Here is a 23580-nt window from a genome sequence, read left to right on the forward strand (position 1 = left end):
TATTGAAAAGATGGCTCAGAAGTGGCTTGATTGCCGTGACAAACGCCCGCACGGAGGAAAGATTTAGGAGGTCAGACCTCTCTTTAACCTAACAAATAACAGCAGAGCGAGACCTGGGAGCTGGAAGCCAAATCTCTATAAACGGTGTCTAGAAAGAAAGTGCATAATTGTAGCAGAGAGAAGTCGGTGGCAGGACGTGTGTCTCGCAGCCCAGGTTTAGACTTTACAAAGTGTTTCTTTGCTAAGACAAAACCGATGGGACTGACATCGCATCATTTCCCAAATGATGGGAGCGTGCTGGGCGAGGGGTTTTGGCCGCTGCTACTCAAGACACCAGGCTGAAAGATCAAGGTGGGTCTATCAAAGCTGGAGATGCGGAAATCTGCTGTGATGGCCGCGAGACGGAGAAGGATGAACTTGTTGCTCAAGTCAAACTCGCCACCAAACCCAGGGGAGTGCAGGTCACTGTGTTGTCCCCGTGGACCTGGGTGATAACAACCCCCTGGGCCTGAGGGCAAGCTCCTCGCCCTCCGTTAGCGCTCTGCAGCCTCTCCTCCACACAGATCCACCACGTGGAAACACCTGCACATCACTGCTGTGCCCACAGCAAACCAAAAACTGCATGGAAAAGAGGACAATGGAAGAAGGAAAGGAAGGAGCTTTCCAAAATACTTGAATTCCAATTGCATAAAACTCGGGAGAGATGCGTCTGAAAGCCCCGTGAGACGGGCAGTCTCAGTCCTTTGTCCTGCTTTGACACTTCCACCTCTTCTGGTCCTCAGCACGCTCCCTGGCTGCTTTTATTTCTGTGGAATAACCAGGAAAAGGGCCCGGAGCAGCAGAGGCCACACGTCACCCTGTACCGATGGCACAGCAACGCCAACATGGCTTGATACAAACACGCAACGCTGCTACAGCGAGACCAGCCTCTCCAAGCATGGGTGGCTTGTGGTGTTGGAGCTCTCCAGGTCCAAAAAGATCACAGCAAACATTCAGAGAAAGAACAAAAAAATGACTTTCCGATGGGATGGCAATGCTCAACCCCGTGAAGAAATTTAGGGTAGGAAACAGGGAATAAACTGAGTTAGATGGTGCGTTAAGACTCAACCCACCTACCACACTGCTGCCTTTTGAAGGCATCTGCCTCCATGTCCTGCTTCTCAGATGCTGCTGGCTGGGCTTGGCTTGGGGAGCAACACGAGGACAGCAGCAGCGGCAAAGAGCAGCTGAAGACACCAGGGACCTCGGTCTCGACTCTGTTTCCTGAGTCTTGAAGACTCAAAATTACCTTTTCTCTCCCATCTCCAGATCGGTCCCTTCCTACCTGGAGATAAGGGACCAGAGGGGCCTGACCACTGCAGCCTGCAGAGCTGTGGGAAGACCCTCAGAAGACACCCACGCCGAGGTGGGACAGGAGAACTCGTGGGGACATCCACGAACAGAGCAGGGATGTCTGAGCTGCTCCTGCTCCTCATGGGGAGAGGAGGAAAGTGGAGGGAAATGGGTATTGGTAGGAAAAAGCGGGCTTGGTTTCTGGTCAACAGAATGCAATCTACATCACCAGTGAAACGAGATGTGTGGTCTCAGCCCGGCTGCTTCGGTGGGCTGACAGGGTGGGGAGGAGTCAAGGATACGGGGCAGCAATGCTGGGCGTGCTCTCTATCCTCTTCAGCCTGGCTCCATGCGGGAAAATCAGCCTCCAGCTACGCTGGGCTTAAAACACGAAGGAGCATCTCCACGGGGGCTGAAGGCAGAGTGGCAGCTGCAGTTTGTCCCTCTTTATCGCTACCGCTATCGTTTTCTGCGCACCCACAGCAAAATGGGACAGGGTCTGGCTCCCTCTCTTCCTCAGGGCCGCCGGGCATCGCAGCCAGAAACCCGGTGGCAAGCCCCCCTCGAAATCAGGAGAGGGCACTTCCCAAAGAAATCGACCGCCACCCGTGAAACTCCAGCCGGCCAGGGCGGTGCGGAGAGGCTGAGACCTGGTCCCAGGCAGCAGCCAGCTCCCAGTGCCCGCCAGCCTGCCCCAGACGGGGCTTTGTTATGGAGATCCGCTTCTGGCAGATCCTGCTCTGCCGCAGGATTGCAGGATTAGGAGGACGCGCGTGTGCACCAGACAGGGTTGAAGTCATTGGATGCTGTTTCTCTCCCCCTCGAGATGGGCTGGAGCGCAGCGATGACTGCCGCCTTCAATCACATTTTCGGTCCCTAAAGATGGGGAGTGATAACCTTGCTCCTGTTTTTCAGCCAAGCCCCCGGAGCCAGTGCAGCTCCGAGGCTGCATCCCCTTCCTGGGATGTGAAAACGTTCTTCTGCCGCTCGCCCAGAGCCCCCGCCTCGGTGAGGAAGACCCTGGACAAGGGGGCTGGAGCAAGCGCAGACAGAAACTGGGAAGCAAGCTGAGCCTGGGGGAAAACGGGAAGCGACAGAGCTCGCAGGCAGCCGCCAGCATCTGCTGCAAATCTGCAGCTACCGTAAAGCCAAGACTATTTTTTTCCCCCCTAGACTGAACAGAGCAGAAAGGGAGAAAGGAATATATGATGGGGTGCGTGAAACGTCACACCCGCTGCCTTCTCCACCCCGGCAGAGATTCACATTGCCTCCAGCGCTGGGTTCTGGGTGGGCACATCCATCCCCCAGCAGCGCAGCACAGCTCTACGCCCCGGCTGACACACACACCTAGACACCGCTGCGCTCCTTTTGGCCTCCTCTTTGGCACCACGTTGGAGATGAGCCCTCGGATCCCAGCACATCCCATTTTGCTCCACACTTCTCCGGTTGTACCCACCCTCAGCCCTTCTGCCATCAAACTGCAGCTTCCCCAGCCTGTCATAATCAGCGCTGCGCACATTACTTCACAAACACGAGGCCGGGTCCCGCTGGAGTCAGGCCGGCTAAATAAGCGAGGCTTGCTGCTTTTTCCATCACCGGGGATTGCGACGTGCAGCCCCAGAACTGCTTATGCCAACCCCCCCCCACCCCGGCGATGGGCACGTGCGTGGTGGAGAGGGGAGGCTGGGAGGGGGCGCAGGAGGAAGAGCATTGATCTCCAGCTTAGCCCACCAGCCCAGGGGAGCCCTTCCTACATAAATATTTGCCAAGCAATGCATTTGTGCCTGTCGATGGCTGTCAATAGCAGCCCGCAGTGCTGTTATCTGCGGAGCTGTCATTCTCAGGAACCTCATCCGAACAAGCCCTCGCCGCTTCTCGACCGATGGCCAAATTATTTGTCCTTTTTTAATCCGTGTGCTGCATGCGCAGAGCCTGTCCCCAGCTACGGAGCATGCTGGGGTGCAGGGGAACGGAGCCAAAGCATCGCAGGTGGCAATGAGGTGCCCCGGCAGTGCCGGCACACGGAGAGTTAACTGGCTGATGTGCAGACAGAGAGCTGTCAGACAAAGCCATGGCCTGGATGCCTCCTGCTTCCCCCTTGCACCCTCAGCATCCTCCAGCATCTACCCGCCAGCCCCGGCAGCGGCGGGGAAAGGGCTGGCGTGGACCGGCAGCGTGTGCCAAATGGGACGGTGCCAGCCGGGGCTGGATGCGACGGGCCGGAAGGATGCCGCTACGTTACCGTGGAAATGATCTGCCGTTTTCCGTCTCAGGGCCTCCACCGTCTCCTCTGTGTCTGCCCACTCCAAGACCAGCCTCCGGCCGTACAAGTGCGTGCTGTGGCACAGGGCGTTGAATGCTTTCTGCAGAATTAAGAGGAAAAAAAAAAATTAAGGGAGAAAATAAAACCAGGCTCAGACAAAGAGGTCCCTCCCTCTGCCCTGAATCTAAGAGGTCACCAGAGAACATGCTACTTGGTGCATTTTGCTCTGATGGGGCAGGATTCATCTCCATCAGCGACTTTGACTCGATCATTTATCTTCTACATCCTTGCAGCAGAGCAAATACCCATCGCCGTTCCCGCAGGCTGCTGCTGCTCGCGAGGGAGCAGGTGGAGATCAAGGTTGGCTGCGGCCCGGCATCACCCTGGGACCACACCTGAGCCGGGAAGGCGGCAGGGTGGAAAAGCTGTTGAGATGTGGGGCAGCACAAGGTGGGTCGACCGCAAACCAGGGTGCTCACGGGCAGCGTGGCAGCTGTAGAGCCACCTTGCGACTCGCCATCCACCCTGTTCTCCTCCGGCATCCAGTAAAGCCCAGCTCAAATGCGCAGAGAGCTTGCTTTCTGCTCAGGGACAAGGAATTTGAAGCAGCACAAGCTCGTCGGGGGAAGCTGCCGCCTTCTCGCCAACCGTTTGGTGGCCGTTGGTGGCAGCAAAGGTGGCAGAGCCAGAAGGCAATGCAGAAGTCCCCTTCTCCTTTTGCCTGTGGTGGTTTGCTGTGTTATAGAAACCCAGAGGTTCCCTTATTGTTACATTCTGCTTCATAACATCTGCACAGCTATAATCCCTTGCTGATGTTGAACACAAGCGTGCCGGCCAGCGCAGCAGCTCAGACGGCTTGCTTTATCTGTAGGCAACCAGCAGAGGCATTCAGGACACAGCTCCTCGACCCAGGGAAGGTTGACTTTGTCCTCATTTCCCACAGACTTTCAAGGAAATTCAGGACTGAGCAAGATTGGGCCCAAAATGCAAATAAACAAACACGCCGGTCAAATATTTTCATCCCCAGAGGCACCCAAAGTGCTCCAAAGCAATGCGACACACGGCTGGGCACAGGGGTGGAGAAAAGGAGCCCAAAATGCTCTTTTAAAAACCCCTGCTAAGGCTGGGATTAAGTAGGGCTATAAGCTGTCAAACTCACAGCCCTGGAACAAACACGGCAGCCACAGGACCACAGAAACACATCCCGCCGTCCAAGAGGGATGTGTCCTCCCGCCCGCAGGCCACCAAAGCAGCACCGAAGTTGTCCTGGAGAAGCCCAGACCTCTCCCCTGAGCCGTTTGCCAAACTGCCGTTTTGATCCACCACGGTTGTCCCCAGACGTCACGTCTCTGGGCGGAGTGGCTCTTCCGGCAAGGGGCTTTGGTTGCCCATGACCGTTCCTCAGCAGCCAGGACCGTGCCTGAGCCACTGGGCTATGCAACTCAAAAAACCCCCCCATTTCCAGTGACCAGCACTCAGTACCCTGCGTCTTCCCCTCCTTCCAACTCCCTTTCACCCACAGAATTCTAATCCGACATAAAAAAAGAGAAAGGAGGAGCCCCAGCTCCACCTCCTCCCTGGCATCACTGAGATTCCCCACCTCCGCCAGCTCCCCGGGGCCGATCCCGGCACGCCATCCTGTCTCCTTTTCGGGGGGCACCTTCCCCTCCGAAGGGCTGCAAGCCTGGCTGGTGCTTTTTGCAGCTACAGCTGTTTTTATTTTGCCGCTGTTGTTGTTTTAAAGGCCTATTTTCCCTTGGAATGGTATCCAATTAGCAGAGCAATGTGTTGGCTTAAATAAACACTCAGGGGGAGGTGGCAGTAGGGAGTTGTGACGGCTGTTTACGTTGGCACAAAGAGCCATTTCCAAAGCCTGGCAAACAACTGCAGCTCTAATCGCCGGGCCTCATTTGTTAATTTATACTTTTTAATTTCTCACTTCCCCGCGGCACAAGGAAGAGGAAGGTTGGAAGACGGGATACGGCCCCAGCAACCTCGCAGCAGGTCACGGAGGGAGGCAGACCATGCCGAAAGCATCCACCATCATGGAAAAGCGCGGTGCTTGGTGGGCTCTCGTCCTCAAAAGCAGCTTGCTCTGCCACATCCTCCTCCCTGAAGAATTAATTCCATGCCCAGTCCGGGATGAGGTATCCTCTAGATTTGTGGGGAGCACCGGGAAAGGTCACGGAGCAAGAGGGAAGGCAGATGCTGCCATCAAGTTGCATCGCATGGAAGAAACCCGCTGGGAGAGGCACATCTGCCAGCAGCCTGGTGACATTGGCCTTTCCCAGCTGAACACACTCCCAAAATGAGCTGGTTTGCACCCGGGATGAAGCCAAGTTGGAAATGCCAGGCCGAGATCGCAGGGATCCCTCCATTCTGGGCAGGAAAGGGAGACCTCTGCTCCCCACGGTCCCATCTCCCAGATGGGCTCCCGGAGTTGGGGCTGCAGAACAGAAGCCAGGCATTTCAGGGGAAAACCAAGTGAATGTCACTTCCTTTGGAAAAAAAAAAAGCTAAAAAATAAAACTTAGCTCTTCGGTGCTCCGAGAGGAATTAAGACTTTTTCAGGGGGGAAAAAAAAAAAAAAAAAAGAGAAAAACCACCGATGACTTAAAAGACAGAGGGATGAAGGGGAGTAATGCCATCCCCATCCATCCGCGTTGCTGGAGATCTTCCAGCAAGAGGGGGAAAAGTCGCCACTGCTGCTATTCCGGATGAAAAGACAGGCAGGAGAAAAAAAAAAAATTTAATTGCATGAGAACTATGAAATGAGGACAAGAGGGCTGGCTTTCAAAGAAAGCGGGGCTGGAGGCAGGGGCTGTTCTCGGGGTGCAGCTCTCCCTCCCCCGAGTGTTTTCCTCCCCAGGACACCTCCTCTGAAGACCGAACGGCCAGAGGTTGGTTTAGTTGTATCCCAACTAGGGATAAAGAGAGGCGTCGTGTCCGTTCATCCGAGAGAGAGACTCACCGGAAAAGACCTCTAATTACGACGGCTTCGCATCATCCTAGACCTTTAAGAAAAGGAGCGCCTCCACCACACAAGGCTCGGTATCCGTAAATGCTGAAAAAGGATTTAATTAAATCTGCTGCATTTGGCAACACACCCACCGCCAGGTAACAGCGAAAGATGAAGAGCGCTGGCAAACCTCCTCGCAGGTCTCTGTTGCTTTCCAAATGCTTTAGGGGTTGGACAAAACCCCTATGGCCTTCTCCCCCTAGAAAATAGGATGCGGGTATGCTTAAAAATGTCATTTCTGAGCCCTCATGAGTAGGATTCCGCAGAGTTCGGTTCCAGCTTAACGCCATGGCTCAGCGCGGCAGGATTTCGTCGCTAGCTCCGAGAACAGCTTGGGCAGCGGATGGGGAGGCGAACGGAGCAGGGCAAAGCAGAGAGTGGAAGGGGAGAGGCTGAAAGGGCAGCTTAAAAATGTTTGTGGGATTCAAAAAGGCAATTTAAAAATTAAAGGGTGGCCCATAAACTCACACGAAGGCCAGGCTGCCGGGAGAAGACGGACACTGCTTCAGAGCGAAGCCTGCTGCGCCGGGGCGTCGGAAAGGCAGAGATCAAGAGACCGGACCATTGCGTCCATCACCCCTCAGCGCTACGGCTCCATCCCTAAACGCCGTATTAATTCAGAGGACAGTGCTGCTCTGCCTATAGATTCCCCCTTGCCCCATTAAATACTCAAGCCGAAGAGCCTCCGGGCTGGAGTCATTAGAGGGACGAAGGGTCAACAACATTAGGAGACTGATAAATTTCCCTTCCTCGCAAGAACCGGTCCCAACTGAGGATGCTCTCTGCGATGCCAGCTGCACACAAGGATTTTTTTCCTTCTGCGCGCATGCATTTTTAAAGGGCTGACTGTCTTTCCCGAATGGGCAATTTCTATTTGGAGACCAGATGCATTTTTATATCGACAGGGGAGAGAAGTGGAAACTCGGCTTCCAGTTAATAGTTCCAAAATAAAAACAATCCCGCAACAATTCTGCATGAGGAAACATGTCAAATGGTTAACGCTTCCTTAACTGGTGTTAAATCGTTATTGCCAGCGGATCAAAGTTGCCCTTCTTTTCCATGGAACCCCAGTTTGACCAGTGGGTATGCAAAACCCTCTTCGTGAATATTACTTTGTCCCTCCCGTTGCTGTCTTTGACATGGGTTCCTCCCTGTTTCCTGCTTTCACACGTGTGGGCGCTGTGATTTGTTAAACGCAAGCGACACAGAGGAGAGAGGGCTGCTAATTCCATCTGATGGCGGTGTAACGCTCCCAGTCGAGGTCCATCCATCACCTTGGGAGCCGTCAAACAACCCAAGAGACAGCCCCGGCTGCGGATGTCACCGTGGGAAAGGCAGGCGTGAGACTGGGGCTCGGAAGGACGAGCATCTCCGGCTCCGAAGGAGAAGATGCTACCACCAGCAGCATCCCCTGCCCTGCCTGGATGTCACCTCCCCTGACGAATGTGGCTCTGGCGCAGCACCTTTCATCAGGGCTGGCTCTCCTCCAGCGGGCACCAGCACATCAGGGGTGACCAAGGGGATGAAACCGGGGCCAGTGGGACAGGTCTGCCGGGCACAGCACCGAGGAGACCGGAGTGGGAGCCCCAGGGCTCTGTCCCGGCTTTGGAAAATCTCCATCCGCGCTCCCGCAGCAGCCGTGACTGCTCCGAGAAAAAGACAAACCCGGGAGGTCACAGGCTTTAAATGCCCAACAAAGCCACCCTAACTATTCTATTACAAAACCATCATGTTTTATAAGGCGCTTATAAGCGATTTCCAGATTACCACTCTGAGCGAAAACGTCATTGATAGCCACAGCTCTTCAGCTCGGAGGTCTCCAGGCCCACTCCCCTCCTCTCTCATTTCACTTAGCAATAAACTCTAAGCCAATTATGTCCGTGTTTACAATATTCAGGATCCTATTCATCAATACACAGCACATCCTTTTCCAGACGGCCAATGGAGTGTACTTGATGTGCCACTTGTGAGACAATTAAATCCCTCAAAGAGATGAGGGCGAGGGGTGGGGGGGGAGCGGAAAACGAGGAGGAAAAAGAGCTGCTTTGCTGGAAAAGAAGAAAGCCCCCCACTCCCGAGTGATCTTCTGCAGAGCATCTCACTCCCCGCGAGTTTTGGGAGCGATGCCGGAGCGAGCGCCCTGCCCTCCGGCTGGCTGCCCGCGCTCACCACCGAGAGATGGGGTTCCTACCGGTGACATCTCTCTTTGTCCAGCGCAGCTGGAATCAGCCACTGGCTCCCCACGGGGCCGAAGAGGGACTGGATGCAGACCTCTGCCTTTCTTTTGTTCCAAACCCAAGCAGAAAAGCGGGTGCTGCCTCATTCACCCCCAAAACGGCGGCTGAGCAGCAGTAAAGAACCAGCCAGGTCCCTGTAGGCACCTTTCCATCAAACGCCTAAATTTTCCTTAGGAAAAGACTAATTCAAAAACCAGGAACGAAGAAGCCTGAGCGACTCTGGAGTGAAGCAGAGGTTAAAGGAAAGCTGCGGGGAGCCGGGGTTCGCGCAGAGAGGGGAACCGCGCTCCTGGGGGGGGGTTCAGCATCCCCCGCCCCCGGGGAGGGCGAATGCCGAGCAGAAGGAAGTTTGAATTAGGATCAATATGGACTAACAAAGAAACTCTGCGTACTGCGTTATACGGGAGGTCAGGCTGGAAGGGATGATCTAATAGTCCCTCGTGACCCCGGATCAATGAATCCTGTCTAAAAACATAAACACCGGCTACGCTTGCTCCACCCCCCACCCCTCTCCTCCATCTCTGCTCCCAGCCTGGAAGATTTGGAGTTTCAGGGAGACGGTGGAGCCATGTGGACACTTCCCTTCAAAAATAGCATCCCTCGGCTTCCGCCCGCAACTGTTTCTCTTCCAGATATTGTGCAAATCGCCAAGATCCAGCAGCGGGGACGGAACCCGCGCTGCCCCGGTGCTGGGAGAGCCCACGCAGCACCTTACAGCGGGGCTGAGGACCCTCTTCTGCCCACAGCATGAGACCCCCATGCCTGGTCCTGCCTGCTCCCGAACCTCTGGCAAAAGGTAAGAGCAGAATACTACCAGGCAGGCTACAACCCCCTTGTTTCTCCTGCAAGGATGGAACTTAAACATATAGGAAAGCTTTAAAAAAAATAAATAGACTAGGGCATTTTGAACAGCAATCTATCCCAGCTTAAAACAGTTTACAAATCAGTGAACACCCATGATATCCAAAACTCCCCTTAAAACCAAGGCAGCAGCGGAGGTGGGACACGCACTCAGGTTTCCTAACGTGTTACGCTGGGTCAAAACCATCTCCTTCAGCTTCTCGCCTTGCTTCTGACAAACCCCTGTCCTACTTCACAAGGATTTTTAGCCGTTGTATGATTTGCACCAAACCTCTGCCCATTACAGCTCACGTAACCTCCAGCGGTTGCCCACACGGGGGTTTTTAGCCCCAGCGTAGCTTTGCTGGTGAGTGGTAAGAGCCTGCCCCAAATCTGGGCTAAGCCTCAGTGGGACAGAGCCTCGCGGCTCCCTCCCCCCCCTTCTGCTCCCAGACCAGGCTGGGAAGGTGCCAGCGGGGAGCGGACGGACGCTACAGCTCACCTTGGCATCCTGCTTGGTGAGGAAATCCACAAAACCAAAGCCCCGATGGGATCCCGTTCCTGCCATTTTCTTGGGCAGCCGGACGGTCTTCAGCTCTCCAAAGGTGCTGTGAATTAGAGAGGGAAAAGCAAAGAGACTGTGAGATCGAGGGAAGAACCATCATTTGATCACAAACCACGGCGCTAACGGTTCCAGACCCACGTTGCTTGCCAGCGCTGAGGACTGGGGTGAGTGGGGCTCTGCTTCCCCGTAGGCCCCGTGTCCAAAGCACCTCGTAACAGCCAAAAACTCAGCTTGGATTTTAAGGGTCATCCTTTCCGGTTGCAAATCTTAACAAAGCACAAATCGTCTTTAATGTTAACTGCTACGCTCCTCCTCCCTTTAGGAGATCCGCAGTGCCGTGCCCTGTTCAGGGAGGGCAAAGAGCACCTCCAGGTTACCAGGGCTGCTCCTGAGCACCATCAAAACAGATTTATTTGCCCTTCCGAAGAGAGGCACAGGACACGGGCACAAGCCAGAGCACGGCCCTGCAGGGACATATTGTCTTTCCAGAATAGCTCCTCCATCCCCAGAGCCTGTTGGAGGCACCGCGTTCGCAAAGGTGTCACCCCTCTGCTCCGTGGGTGCTGGGGATCGTTTTTAAGACTGGATTTCCTCGCTTTAACACTGCACTTGGGTACCTGCATTTCCCATTCTGCAGCCAGCCACCCAACCTCTTCCAGAAGCTAGAATAAACTGATTTTATTTAAGCTTCCCGCACGTATAAGGGGAAACAGGTGAATTCAGCAGACCCAAGTCCTCTACAACAACTCCCAGATCCAGCAGCGTTTCAGATGAAGTTTCTGAGTGCCAATGGGATGGAAAGTCAGGAATGGGGAAACAAAAAGGGGGTTCACATTTAACTGGAGGGTGTAGGATAGGGCTGGCAGCATCCGTGCTTGGACACAGACCAGCAGAAACCTTGTCACAGCCCGCCTGTAACCGGAGATGGGACTTGTCACTTGAGGAGCAAAGCACACAGCCACCCCACCAGCTTGGACCTGCTCCAAAAAGCCTGAAAACAGACCCAAAGGCGGCGCTCGCCCAACACCCCTCTACAGTGCCGTCCCCTGGAGAGATGCCAGGACAAAGCCGATGCTTTCTCTGCATCCCAGCTCCCGCTTCCCCTTCTCCTCCCCTCCCCTCCCGCCCATTTATCAACCACATATGCACAAACTGCAGGCGATAAATATTTAATGTGGACCGGGGTCTGAATAGATGTGTTATTTTATTTGAAAATCTACACACACGCGCGCGCATACACAAAAGGAGCCTGGGATGCGGCAGTGCCAAAGAGCACCTGGGAATAAACACAGTAAAGGCCATAAACGCTCTCGTGAAATGATATAAGCTAAATCCTGGGAGTTAACCTGGTGCACTGGCAGCATGACCAGGCATTCATCTACCCAATTTCCTTAGGCAACGTGGTGTGTAAATGTACCATTATGAAGCCTCAAAATGAATCCGCACGTCTCCTCCTCGGCGCTTTCCCCTCCCTCGCTCCCTCCTGCCCCCTTCGAGCTGGCGCCAGGCAAACAAACAAACAAACCCGAGGGGAGGCGAGGGAGCAGCCTCGGCCGGCGGGGATGCTGGGCTCGAATGGTGGGGATCATAGAATCATAGAACGGTTCGGGTTGGAAGGGACCTTAAAGACCACCCAGTCCCACCCCCCTGCCCTGGGCAGGGACACCTCAACCTGGGCCAGGGGGTCACCACCCTCACAGCAAAGAATTTCTTCCTAATATCCAATCTAAAGCTACCCTCCTTCAGTTTGAAACCATTCCCCCTTGTCCTATCATTACAATCCCTGATCAACAGTCCCTCCCCATCCTTCCTGTAGGCCCCCTTCAGGTACTAGAAGGCTGCTATAAGGTCTCCCCAGAGCCTTCTCTTCTCCAGGCTGAACAACTCCAACCCTCTCAGCCTGTCCTCATAGCAGAGAGGCTCCAGACCCATTCCAACAGCTCCGTGTCCTTCTTGTGCTGAGGACTCCAGAGCTGGAGGCAGTGCTCCAGGTGGGGTCTCACCAGAGCAGAGTAGAGGGGCAGAATCCCCTCCCTTGACCTGCTGGCCACGCTTCTTTTGATGCAGCCCAGGATGCCGTTGGCTTTCTGGGCTGCAAGTGCGCATTGCCGGCTCATGTTGAGCTTCTCATCCACCAGCACCCCCAAGTCCTTCTCCTCAGGGATGCTTGGCCCCAGGAGCAGCATTGCATGGTTTCCAGTAGCAGGAGGGTCCTCCTACAAGGGGGAGCGGGTGATAGGAGCCCCAGGAGCTCTGTAGATGGCTCCTCTCGCTTGCAGCATCCCTGCAGGATCTCGAATGGCCCAGCTGGGTTAAAGGAGAGGTAATGAGAGAGCTCCTCATCCAAGGAGATAAGCATCTAGCTAGGAAAGGCAGGCGGTGGGTGGTATGGGCAAGGGAAGGCTTGCTCCAACCTATTGCTCTGTGGAAAACATCATGGGCATTGCCTGGGGGGAGCAGAATATTTGCTAAAGGAATATGAGCAGAATATTTGCTAAAAGGGAGGAGTCTCAGAAAACACCCGCCCTGTGCTCTAAAACGCCAAGCGTCTCCCTTTGACATCGAGACTGGACTCGCAGGATGGGCAAGGAGGTGCCCAGCAGGAGCAAGACTGCTCTGGACTGTGGCGTCAGGCTACCGGGAGGGAAGCTGTGGTGACCCACATCAGCCTGGGCAGAGACAGAAGAAGCCGTCTCTTCCCTCCTCCCCACCTCACAGCAGCCTGAGCCACCCACGCTGGGACCCGATCCGGAGCGGGGCTGGCCACAGACATCTCCCTGAGGACAGGGTTGGGGGAGGCAGGACAGTGGGACCCACCAAGGGCTCCCAGAGAGACAGGTCCATGGATGGAAGCTGCATCCCAGCTCCCAGTGGGGAGCAGGCAAAGCGGGGGGGCCGGGAAAGCCGAGGGGCTGGCAGAGACAGGGCTGACCCCACCGGGGCTGCGGAGTAAAACACTCTCCCCCCCACTGCGGCGCTAATTAGAAACCACAACACAGCAATTACCATCCCAGGAGCTGCGAATGAAGTGGAGAGCTCGGGCCTTTAATGTTCTCCTCCCCTGCGCCAGGCAGAGACTCACACCTCTCTTTTCCAATTATTTCCTCTGGATTTTGGGGGATGAGAAGCAGAGGCGGAGGGAACCCAATTACCTCCCGCGGTGCCAGGCTCCCGGTACCCTGGGAAGCCAGGTGCCGCCGTGTTTGCTCCCGTGCCGGCTGCATCGATGCCTTCCAGCTTACGGATCGCACCACGGGGATGGTGGAAGGGAAAGGGATGCAGCCCATCACCCGGACAAAATCTGAGCAAGACGACACGGGAGGGAAGAAAGCAGCTTTTATCCGGGCTACTAAACTGCATCTCGTCTGTACGATCCCACCGAGCTGCTCTAAAACACGTGCTTCCCTAGGGCCGGGGATGGCTGTGGAGGCAGGGCGGGCTCGCAGCAGCTCAGACCCAATGTCGTCACCTCCTTCCCCTGCCCGCACACAACGCGGATGGGCGCAAACACTGTGAAAACGCAGCACGCACCCCGGGGTGGGGGTTCGTCTTGGGGCTGATTTCTCACCTCTCTCCACAGCAAACTTGGACGGAGCTCCGAAAGCGCTGGCAACGAATCCCACTGCTGGCCCATGCCAGGCTCCTCGCCCTGGGCACGACCGCTTACAGGGAATTCCCTGGAGTCAGCGTTAGTGAGAAACTTGGGTGGTTCCTGGATTCATACCGGCATCCACATCTTCTCCAAGTGCTCCCCAGTCTTTACACCAGCGCTCAGTCGCAGCACGAGCGCTGAAGGACGTGGCAGTTTGGGAAGCAAAGCCCTTTCCTTCTTGAGACACCATCATTCTTCTTTGCATTCAGCCCGGCTTAACTTTGCAGAAGACTGTAACCTCCTTTCTGGGGAGTCCTGACCCCACCAGACCCACGTGCTGGGTCCGGGGCTGGATTTATGAACCCCACGGTTTTTGGTGGCACCGCAGCGGGCTGAGACTTTATCCGTACCGAGTATGGCCAAGGTGTGCGGCAAAACCAAATGTCTTGTATACAAGACCTCCCCATGGAGCTGCTCACAATTAAAACACGCGGTTTTGGCAGGGGCAAAAGCGAAGAGCTAGAACTTTGCCATGGAGGCGGCAGGTTTGCAAAACCCCCAGTGACCTCCATGCACACAGCTGTTCCGTCACCTCCTGGTTTCCTTCTCCACATATTCATGAAAAAAGGTGTCCGAACGGCAGTCCTGTGAAATCCTGAGTGGGTCAGGGCCCGGCGGGGAGTGCAGGGGGCCTGCAGAGCTGTGGGGTGGGTCTGGAGGACACGGCTGTCCTGGCTTCCCTCTGCCTGTGCCGCAGGCAGCTTGCCAGCCTGGCTGGCAAAATCCATCCTCACGCCTCTGCTCGCTCTCCCAGGCTTGGCACGTCTTCACGCCGTTGGCTGGAAGGGATGACAGCCCCGAAAAAATGCTGCAACTGAGATATTTCCTAAATGAGAACCGTTTTTTTGTGCCGATCCATATTTACAAAGGCAGAGGGGAAACCAGTAAAAGCCCGTACTGGCCCTGGTTGAGCAATGATCCACACAGATGGCAGAAAACAGACATCCATAACCTTTTCCTCCACAAGGAACCTTTTCCTCCACACCGGCCCCAAGCTCAGCAGAAACACATGGCGTTCCCAGAGATGCCAAAAGGGACATCCCCTCCCTCCCGCCCATGAGGGATCCAACATTTTTACATGGCTTTGCCGGGTATCAGCCGCTCTCCCGATGCTTTGGCAGCTCTTCCATTGGCGCTCCAGCCATCCCCGTGCTTCCTTGGCTGAACAGAGGGAAGAGAAGCAGATTTCTCCTCCACGCTCTAAGACGTACGCTCCAAGCCGGCTGGAGGTCAGAGGAACATCACTCCTTGGGATTGTAATTATATCCTTCTGGCACAGGCCAGCTGGGAGGCAAGTCCTATTGCCTGCTAATTATAGGACATTATATTGCTATTAAAGAGAGCACGCTCCAGCTTGGTAGACACCACGCTGCTCACTTGGCTTTGCCTGTCTACTAGAAGGTGCTTGCGCATCCTTCATCAAGACGGCCGAGCAGCGGAGGACAGAGGAGGACGGGGGGATACAGGTGGTCTCCAGAAAACTCTCTTCCCTCCTCCGCCAGCACGACACGCGAGTTCCCACCCTGCGGCTCCTTCCCCTCCCATCACCGCTCTCCTGCTGAAGGCACAGCCCCAAACCCTCTGAGCTTCCACCCCAGTATCACCAGGCACATGAGTACCAGCACCATCTTCTGCCGCTGACTCTACCACCTCTTTTCACAGCTCCTCTTTTCCCACCGGGTTTTGTTTGAATTTCTGCCCCGTGCTTCCAAGTCTCTCCCCGACCTCATCGGCCCCTGATGTCTAAGTCTCACCCCACCGCTGTCCCAGGCAGCCGTGATGGCCATTCGCACACGCTCCTTCATGGGACAGGCACCATGAACAGATGGGGTTGAAGAGTACCCCACCTAGGAAATGTCCCCTCCATCTCAAACAGGAGCAAACTGCAAGCTCCTCGGGACGGGCCAAGACCTCTCCAACCCTGACCATTATTTTCAAGATCGAAACGCAAAGATGTGCTCATCGCGCTTGATCTTGGTGTGGCCTCACCTACGAGCTGATCAAGGACTCTTGGGCTGCTGAGTTCTGAAGGGCAAAGCACAACCAACGCCGCAAAGCCATGCACGTGGCTGGAAAGCCCAACTGCTGCCCATTGCCAGAAAAGCGGATCTTGGAAAACAAACAAACAAAAAAATCGCCCTTAGGTTTCTCCGGACGCGTACAGATGTCCCACTGCATGGGGCAGCCCTAAACCCCTCTCTCTCTGGTTTATCTCCCTTCAAGAAAAACAAACCGGCAATAACCACGTTGGAAATTTCCATACTGGAAAACCTCTAGCAAGCCTGCCAACCTTCTCGTGGGTTGCCATCTAGTGCCACCACCTCCTCCTCCTCTCTCCTCTCCTCTCCTCTCGCTGCCTCCTCATCCCCAAGCCCTGACGCTGCCCAAATCCCGCCTCGTGACAGCGGGCAGCCCTAGGACAGAGCTCAAGCAGATTAACCAGGCAGTGGAACCGCTCCTCAGAAACCGCTCTGGGCAGGGGACGACAAGTCCAGAAGAGACAGAAGTCCTTCCCTTCCCTTGCTGCCCATCCTCTCCCCCAGCAGCCACGCTTCAGCCCAGCAGAATTCACTCAATCGCTTTGCAATGGTCGCCTTCATTTTACTTTATTTTTTTTTTCCCCTCCCTCGCCCCCAAATAGGACCTTCCCTCCCCCAACAAATTACCTCCCTGCCAGACTCTGCTTCTGTGCTGATTTGCTGATTATGGGGGTAAGGGGGGGAGGTGGGGGAAGGAAATAATAATAATGGTCCTTTTTCTTTCTTCCTCCTTTAGGAACGCGGGACCCTGGCAAATGGTTTTGCCCCTGGGCTGAGCCGTGGCCAGTTCCACCCCCTGCATGAGAGAGTTAATGAAATACGCAGCGGAAGGTCCCTCCCGCCTCCCGCTCCAGGACTTCAGCTGACTCCAGTACGGCTAATCCCATTACAAGAAAATAACGTGGATAATTCAAGCTAATGAAATCGTTACAAGAATGTGGACAGCCAGGGGTGGACATTCAGAGCCAATTTAACACTCCTCGGTGTTGTTATCCCCAGCACAGGAAATATCTGAAAGGAGGAAGGGAAAGGAGAGAGGGAGGAAAAAAGCCCTCCTCTCTTGTTAGCTTAAATCCTGTTAGAGAGTTCAGGAATTAATCTGCCACCTATCTCCCCTATTACCATTATCATCATCATCATCGTCAATAACGTCTCCTCGGTAACCTCTGAAAATTAGCAAATGAACGCGCGGGAGGGCAAGGCGGGAGCGAAGCCTCCTGACACGCTGAACCAAGAGCAAACCGCCGCTGCCTCCATCTCCGGCGGAGCCACGGGGGGCAGGAGATGACGGGTGGAAGGACTCTGCAGCAGATCAGGTGCCTCGGTGCACCCCCAGCCCATAAGGATGTGGAAAAGTGGGTCCTCGCCTGCCCTGGCCCTGCCGATCCTTCATTCCCACAGCAGCTCCTCACCTGCGCCGGACAGTCCTGCTGGATAATCAAATCACCTTCAAAAGCCAGCGGTACGCAGCAGGAGGACAGCCACGTCTGCGCCTTGGTCTTTCCTACACGGATCAAGTTTTTCCAGCTTCCTCTCCTCTTTGCCCGAGAGCATCAGCTTTGTTCGGAGGCCACTGGATCTGCTGCGGCAGTGAAACCAGGTTTGGCTGAACGCAATTCCTCTTCTTCAGCGCCAGCCTCGTGCTGCCGGGAGAAGTGCTGCTGCCTTCTCCGAGCTCAGCTGCTTCCAAGCCATGGACCCCTTTCTTGAGGCCAATTTTCTGCGGGAGACTTGGCCAGGCTGCAGAGAACCTCCTACAGCAGGGCTAAAGCCAGGCTCCCCTCCTGGCCACCCGCACTGGTGGAAGCTGAGCACCGACGGCACGCGTCTGAGGTCAGCCGCAGCATTTCACCACAAATCTCTCTTTTTGGCACTGAGCATTTCCAGGCAGGAGCTGCCGGTGGTGCAGCACTTGCGGATGCGATCAGGTACCTCTTCCACACCATGCAGACCAAGCACAGCCATGTCTGCTTGCCGTCGGAGTTGCGGGAAGCCTCACCACGACCAGATTTCAAAGCTATTCTAGCCGGTATCCTCAGCTCACGTCAGATCATGAGTGTTCAAACCCCTCCTGGATTTTCAGCTGGATACGGGTCATTCCCACTTGTCCCTCCCTGCACTGCTGGGCTGCCCAGGGAAGCTGCGGCTGCTCCGTCCCTGGAGGGGTTCAAGGCCAGGTTGGACGGGGCTTGGAGCAACCCGGGCTGGTGGGAGGTGTCCCTGCCCAGGGCACAGGGGGGGCACTGGGTGGGCTTTAAGGTCCCTTCCAACCCAAACCATTCTACGATGGCAGGCCAGCACTTCCCAGGGTGCTGCGATCTCATCCCAGACAGTATAAAGCTTTGTACTCCCCGCCAAACACCTGTAACTCATTCCCTGGAAGCTTTAACGAACTGCTTTAATGAACTGCTTGACAGGGCAGCAAAACAACACAGTGACGGAAAGGGGAGAGACTCCCAAATCTCAACGAAACTCCAAGTCTCCCCGTAAGACAGGGGTCTCTCTGAAACAAGGCTTCTGAAACAGGAGTGACATTTAACGCAGCCCTACGTAACACGCCCACGAAATTTGGGAATGTTTTCAAACCAAGAGGTTCTCTGGAATCAGTGATGACCAGCAGGTCCCGATGGGGCAGAAGCACGCTGCAAGAGATGCTACAACCCCTGAGCTACTGGGAAGGAGCTCAGCACCCAGCAGCGACGCTGGGGACGAAGCGGGGACCCCAGGCTTCCTTCCAGCCTCCACTCCCCCATACTTTAGGAAGAAGTTCTTTATAATGAGGGTGGTGAGACACTGGCCCGGAGAGGTAGAGTAGGCCCCATCCCTGGAGACATTCAAGGCAGGCTTGATGAGGCTCTGAGCAACCTGATCTAGTGGAAGATGTCCCTGCTCACTGCAGGGGGGTTGGACCAGATGGCCTTTAAAGGTCCCTTCCAACCCAACACGTTCTGTGATTCTATACCGTGCGTTGTCGCACCTCTCCCATTTTTCCAGCCACGCTGCTGTCTACCAACCTCACAGAGACACCCAACGCTTCGATCAATCCACAAAGGCAGCAGAGGGACTCGGGATATTTAAAAAAAGGCAGTGCAAGGTGAACATTAGCATCTCTGGTACGAGAGAGAAAGCAAAAGCCCTGCAGCCAAAGCAGCAGAAAAGCTGAAGTCCTGCAAAAGGGTGACCTGACCTTGTACACCAGGGAACTCACCTTGGGTGGTGACGGGAGATCGGGGTCAGCGAAAGGGGCACACCAAGCACTTTGCTCTGTGGACCACAGCGATGGGACACAGGGTGCCCAGCCAGGGTGGCCACCCCCACCCTGTCCCCAACGGAGACTCTCTGATGTGTCGTAGAGAGGAATTTTCCACCTTTCTGCCACCACAGCACAAATAACACCTTTCCCCTTTTCTCAGGCTTTATTTCCACTAGGCCTGTAGGAAATCGGTACCAGCCAGAATCCCACCTTGCATCCCCCCTGGCTTTGGCTGGAAGCGACCAACGCTTTCTGAAAGCAGCCCTGCTTTTTGGGGGGAGCGGGACCAGCCCCCCAGGATGCGCCCGGCCCGAACAGCACCGTTGGATGTCTCCGGGATGCTCTCTCATCAACGCGGCTAATTACAGCCAGACGGTGCTTTCGGCACACCTGCCGCAGCAACTGTTTATCTTGCCGACGACTTAGAGAGCATCATTTGCAAAGTTTGCTAGGAAGGAAAGCCAATTAGCATGTCGCCGGCGAGGCACAGACATCCTCTTGCTTTATCTCCACCGTGGCTGGCTCAGCAGAGGACCCTTCGGTGCTAATTCCCCTCCTGCATCTCTCCGGTTCCTCCAGTTGGAAACACACATCCTTGATTTCTCCCAGAAAAGACCCAAAAGCGAAGCGGGGCGGGGGGTTGCAAAGGGAGGGGGCGGTGGTGGTGAGCCAGCTTGAGCTGCCTGTACCAGGAGATGTTGGGAGGCAGCGGGGCAGAGCCGGGCGTGAAGGAGGAGACCCCAAGGTCCAGGGACGAGGGGGACCATTGCGATACGCGTGGCAGAGGGTCTTGCCACTGAAGTGCGTGTTTTCTCTATTTTTATAAAAATCTGGGGAGGAGGCAGGCACCCACCGTGCCCATGGCAGAATAAAGCGATGCTTTGCCACAAATACACCCCCCAAAAAAATCATCCTGGTAGACGCAGCGGGCAGGGTGATGTGGTCTGGGAGCGGAGGGGAGCCTGCAAGGCTCCCGCATCCCAGTCCCTACGCCACCATCCCCAATTCTCCTCTCCAGCCACCACACTGGCCTCGTGGCTGAGGGACCCCCCATCGCACCCCCTGCACCGGGCAGTCCTCAGCGAGCTCTCCTCCTTCATCCCCATCATCCCGCTGCTTCAAGGTTCCTCTGCCCCAGCTACAGGCTTCGCTGGGACTCTCCTCTCTGCAATTCTTCGCATCTCCCTCCCCTCCTCGTCGGCTCAGCGCCCGTCTCTCACCGGGGCCCACCAGCTGACTCACTTATCCATCCCATCCATCACGTTCCACTGCGGTGTCTCCCTGAGGTGCTCCCCAGAATAACGGCGGCCCCGGTCCCAGCCCCAGCGCGCAGAGGAAGCCCACGAGATCCACCTAGAAACCACTCCTGGGGGAAGCTGCTCCGACTTTTGGATTGTTCTCGCTCCCCCTGGCTTCTGCACGGGGAAAATGAAACAAAGTTTAGCCCTTTTTGGATTGATGGAATTGTGGCCCAGATCTCGAAAAGCTATTCAGATGCTCAACATCATATATATACTGCCGGTGCCAGAGACTGTACGGACAGAGATGCGCTGCTTCCACGGAACTGTGAATTAACCCACAAGACTCCTAATATTAAATCCCGTTTTTTTTTTATGGATAGCTCACTCGGCAGCAGCCTCCCTTGGAAGTGAAGCAGGATCAGAGAACGTGAGAGCTTTGGCCCCAGCCCAACACGCAGCCCCGGGACCTTCCCCCTTCTCAAGACGCAAGACCCCCAAGGCCGTGGCTGTTCCCCGTCGCTTAAACGGCTTGTTTAAAAAATGTAGCGAAACATTTTACCCCTTCTCGATTTATTTTCCTTAACTGTTGCTTATGAGGGACCTTATCAAAAGCTTTCTGAAATTCCAAGTAAATTAGTCATTAGGCAGGTTTTCAGAACAGTAATTAGGCCACTCCATGCCCCTGATGTATTATTTACCTGAGAAGATATACATAATTAGGGCTCTTCTTTATAACTGGTATTACACGCACTAAATTCTACTCCAGTCTATCGTGTAATTACGCAATTAGGCTGCATGCTAAACAGAAACCAATTCTGAAAACCAAGCAAAAAGAAAAAGGGGGGGGGGGGGGGGAACCTCAACAGTAATTATTATTTTTTAAATCCTCCACCACCAGCCCAGCGGCAGGTCTTAAAATTTTAATATCCCAACCACTTAAGTCATTTTTAAACAGGTGCCGCAACCAGGTTTGGTGTCTTAATTTTTTGCCGCATTTTAATCCCGCTTTGCGAGGTTTAACGTCGTGCGAGAGATTCAGTTCCTGAAAGAGATTTGCTTTAAAGGCTCGCGTTAAAGGGGGCCTTTCCCTTCCGCAGTGGGCGCAGATTTGCCATGCCGGTGGACGCGGCGTCACGTTGTCTCGCAGCCCCCCCTTGGCCCCCTCCTCCTCCCAAACCATGATTATTTTTCAACAGCTTCCCGGCTGGCAGCCGGCGCTGGCAGAGGCACGACAGGTACAGTTGCTATGGTAGGACCGTCACAGTCATTTAGCCCTTCAGAGCTGGCTCCCACGGCCGAATTTAACGGGGCAACGTGGCAAAAAAGAAAGGTGGGGAGCAGCAGGGGAGGATGAGCATCAGCCCTCGGACATCTGCAGCAGGAGATGCAAATGTGGAGAAACCACCCAACAGCCTCCCGGCATGACTTTCGGACAGAGGGACAGACCCGGCCATCTCCTCATTTATGGAATCACAGAATGGTTCGGGTTGGAAGGGACCTTAAAGATCACCCAGTGCCACCCCCCTGCCCCGGGCAGGGGCACCTCCCACCAGCCCAGGTTGCTCCAAGCCCCGTCCAACCTGGCCTTGAACCCCTCCAGGGATGGGGCAGCCACAGCTTCTCTGGGCAACCTGGGCCAGGGGCTCACCGCCCTCACAGCCAAGAATTGCTTCCTCACATCTCATCTCAATCTCCCCTCTCCCAGTGTAAAACCATTCCCCCTCATCCTGTGGCTCCCCTCCCTGATCCAGAGTCCCTCCCCAGCTTTCCTGAAGCCCCTTCAGGGACTGAAAGGGGCTGGAAGGTCTCCCAGGAGCCTTCTCTTCTCCAGGCTGAACCCCCCCAGCTCTCTCAGCCTGTCCTCCCAGCAGAGGGGCTCCAGCCCTCTGATCACTTTCGTGTCCCTCCACTGGACCCATTCCAACAGGTCCATGTCCTTCTTGTGCTGAGGACTCCCATCTTCCTCCTAGTCCAACTGCAAAGTGAGATCTTGTCTCTTCAAAGTGAGATCTCAGCTCTTCCGCATAAGCAGGCCCACATCTGTCCACATCTGCCCTGCCTTTGGTTCCTGGTCCCCACTGGTGGAGGAGCGTGTGCCATGGGTCTAACACAGGGTGGGGGAGGTTGGTTTTTTTTATCTACCTATTGTTATACATCTATTTTAGAGCTGGTGAGATCAAATTAAAACGCCCAGGACTCACTAAGCACGCTGACACCTCCCAGACAAGATACCTATATATTTTCCACATTTATTTTCATGCTTGCAAGACAACCATGATTCACTATTTGCGTAAAGCACGAACAGATTTCCTTCCGAAATTTTACATCTCAATGCTCAAAATTTCCAAGCGCATTCCCAAGGCCCAGGGGAAGGTGCAGAGCTGGCATAAGCCACGGGGAACAACATAAGCTTAGGAAGCCCAACACAAGCGTTGCTGGGCTTGTGTTGAATGCTGAAAGAGATATAGGGGTTCAAAGGCACCTGCGGGTCCCAAGGAGCGTGAGCTGGTGACTCAGAGAACTTAAAAATAACCGCTGTTGGAGATGTGTGACTTAAGAGGTCATGCAAAACTGGCAGAGAGGTCAAAAATCCCACTCTATTTAGGTTTTGCTGCTTCTTCTCTCCCCTTTTGCCATCTTACAGAGACAGGAGCTCCGCTCCCAGCCCTAGTCACCGCAGGGCTCTTCCCTCCAGCCCCTGACGAGAGTCCAGCTGGGCTCTGCCCACTCGCCAGTTCTGTGGTTTCACCCAACCAGTGGCTTTCTTCTTGATGTTGCTGTAAAAAGACATTCAAGTAGCGTGGAGAAAGGGCCAGCTCTACCAGGACAACTGAAAGAGGACTTCTCTTGAGCCTTCCCATCACACCAAGGACCACACCAGGACCAAACTACAGCTTGATACCCCCACTCCTGCGGTGGCTTGTCACCGAGATGTACAAACCACCACAGTCGTGACCCTTCTATCCCAAACCCCGTGGAACCTCAACCCTTGCATGGACTTCAACAAGAGCCTCCAACGCTCGCAAAGCCCTTGGCAGAGCTTGCGCTCGTAAGCCACCGTTCTCCCCGCAGGCAGCACCTTGCAGGACCAGGGCTTAGGAGCCACCAAGTCACCCCAGTGATCACCAACGGGTCAGGA

At 54.9% G+C, this 23580-nt stretch overlaps 1 protein-coding gene across 1 annotated transcript in view; it reads right to left on the minus strand.

Annotated features, from left to right (window-relative positions):
- The window catches only part of RBM19 (RNA binding motif protein 19), a 74924-nt gene that overhangs the window by 14542 nt on the left and 36802 nt on the right, over positions 1-23580 (minus strand). Inside the window, exons 22-23 of the mRNA XM_063351323.1 lie at positions 10194-10299; positions 3575-3695 (exon numbers count right to left, since the gene is read on the minus strand). Coding sequence (XP_063207393.1) covers positions 3575-3695; positions 10194-10299 — 227 coding nt within the window. The remainder of the gene's footprint in view (positions 1-3574; positions 3696-10193; positions 10300-23580) is intronic.

This window comes from Chroicocephalus ridibundus, chromosome 13 (assembly GCF_963924245.1).
Source record: "Chroicocephalus ridibundus chromosome 13, bChrRid1.1, whole genome shotgun sequence".
NCBI classification, from domain to species: Eukaryota; Metazoa; Chordata; class Aves; order Charadriiformes; family Laridae; genus Chroicocephalus; species Chroicocephalus ridibundus.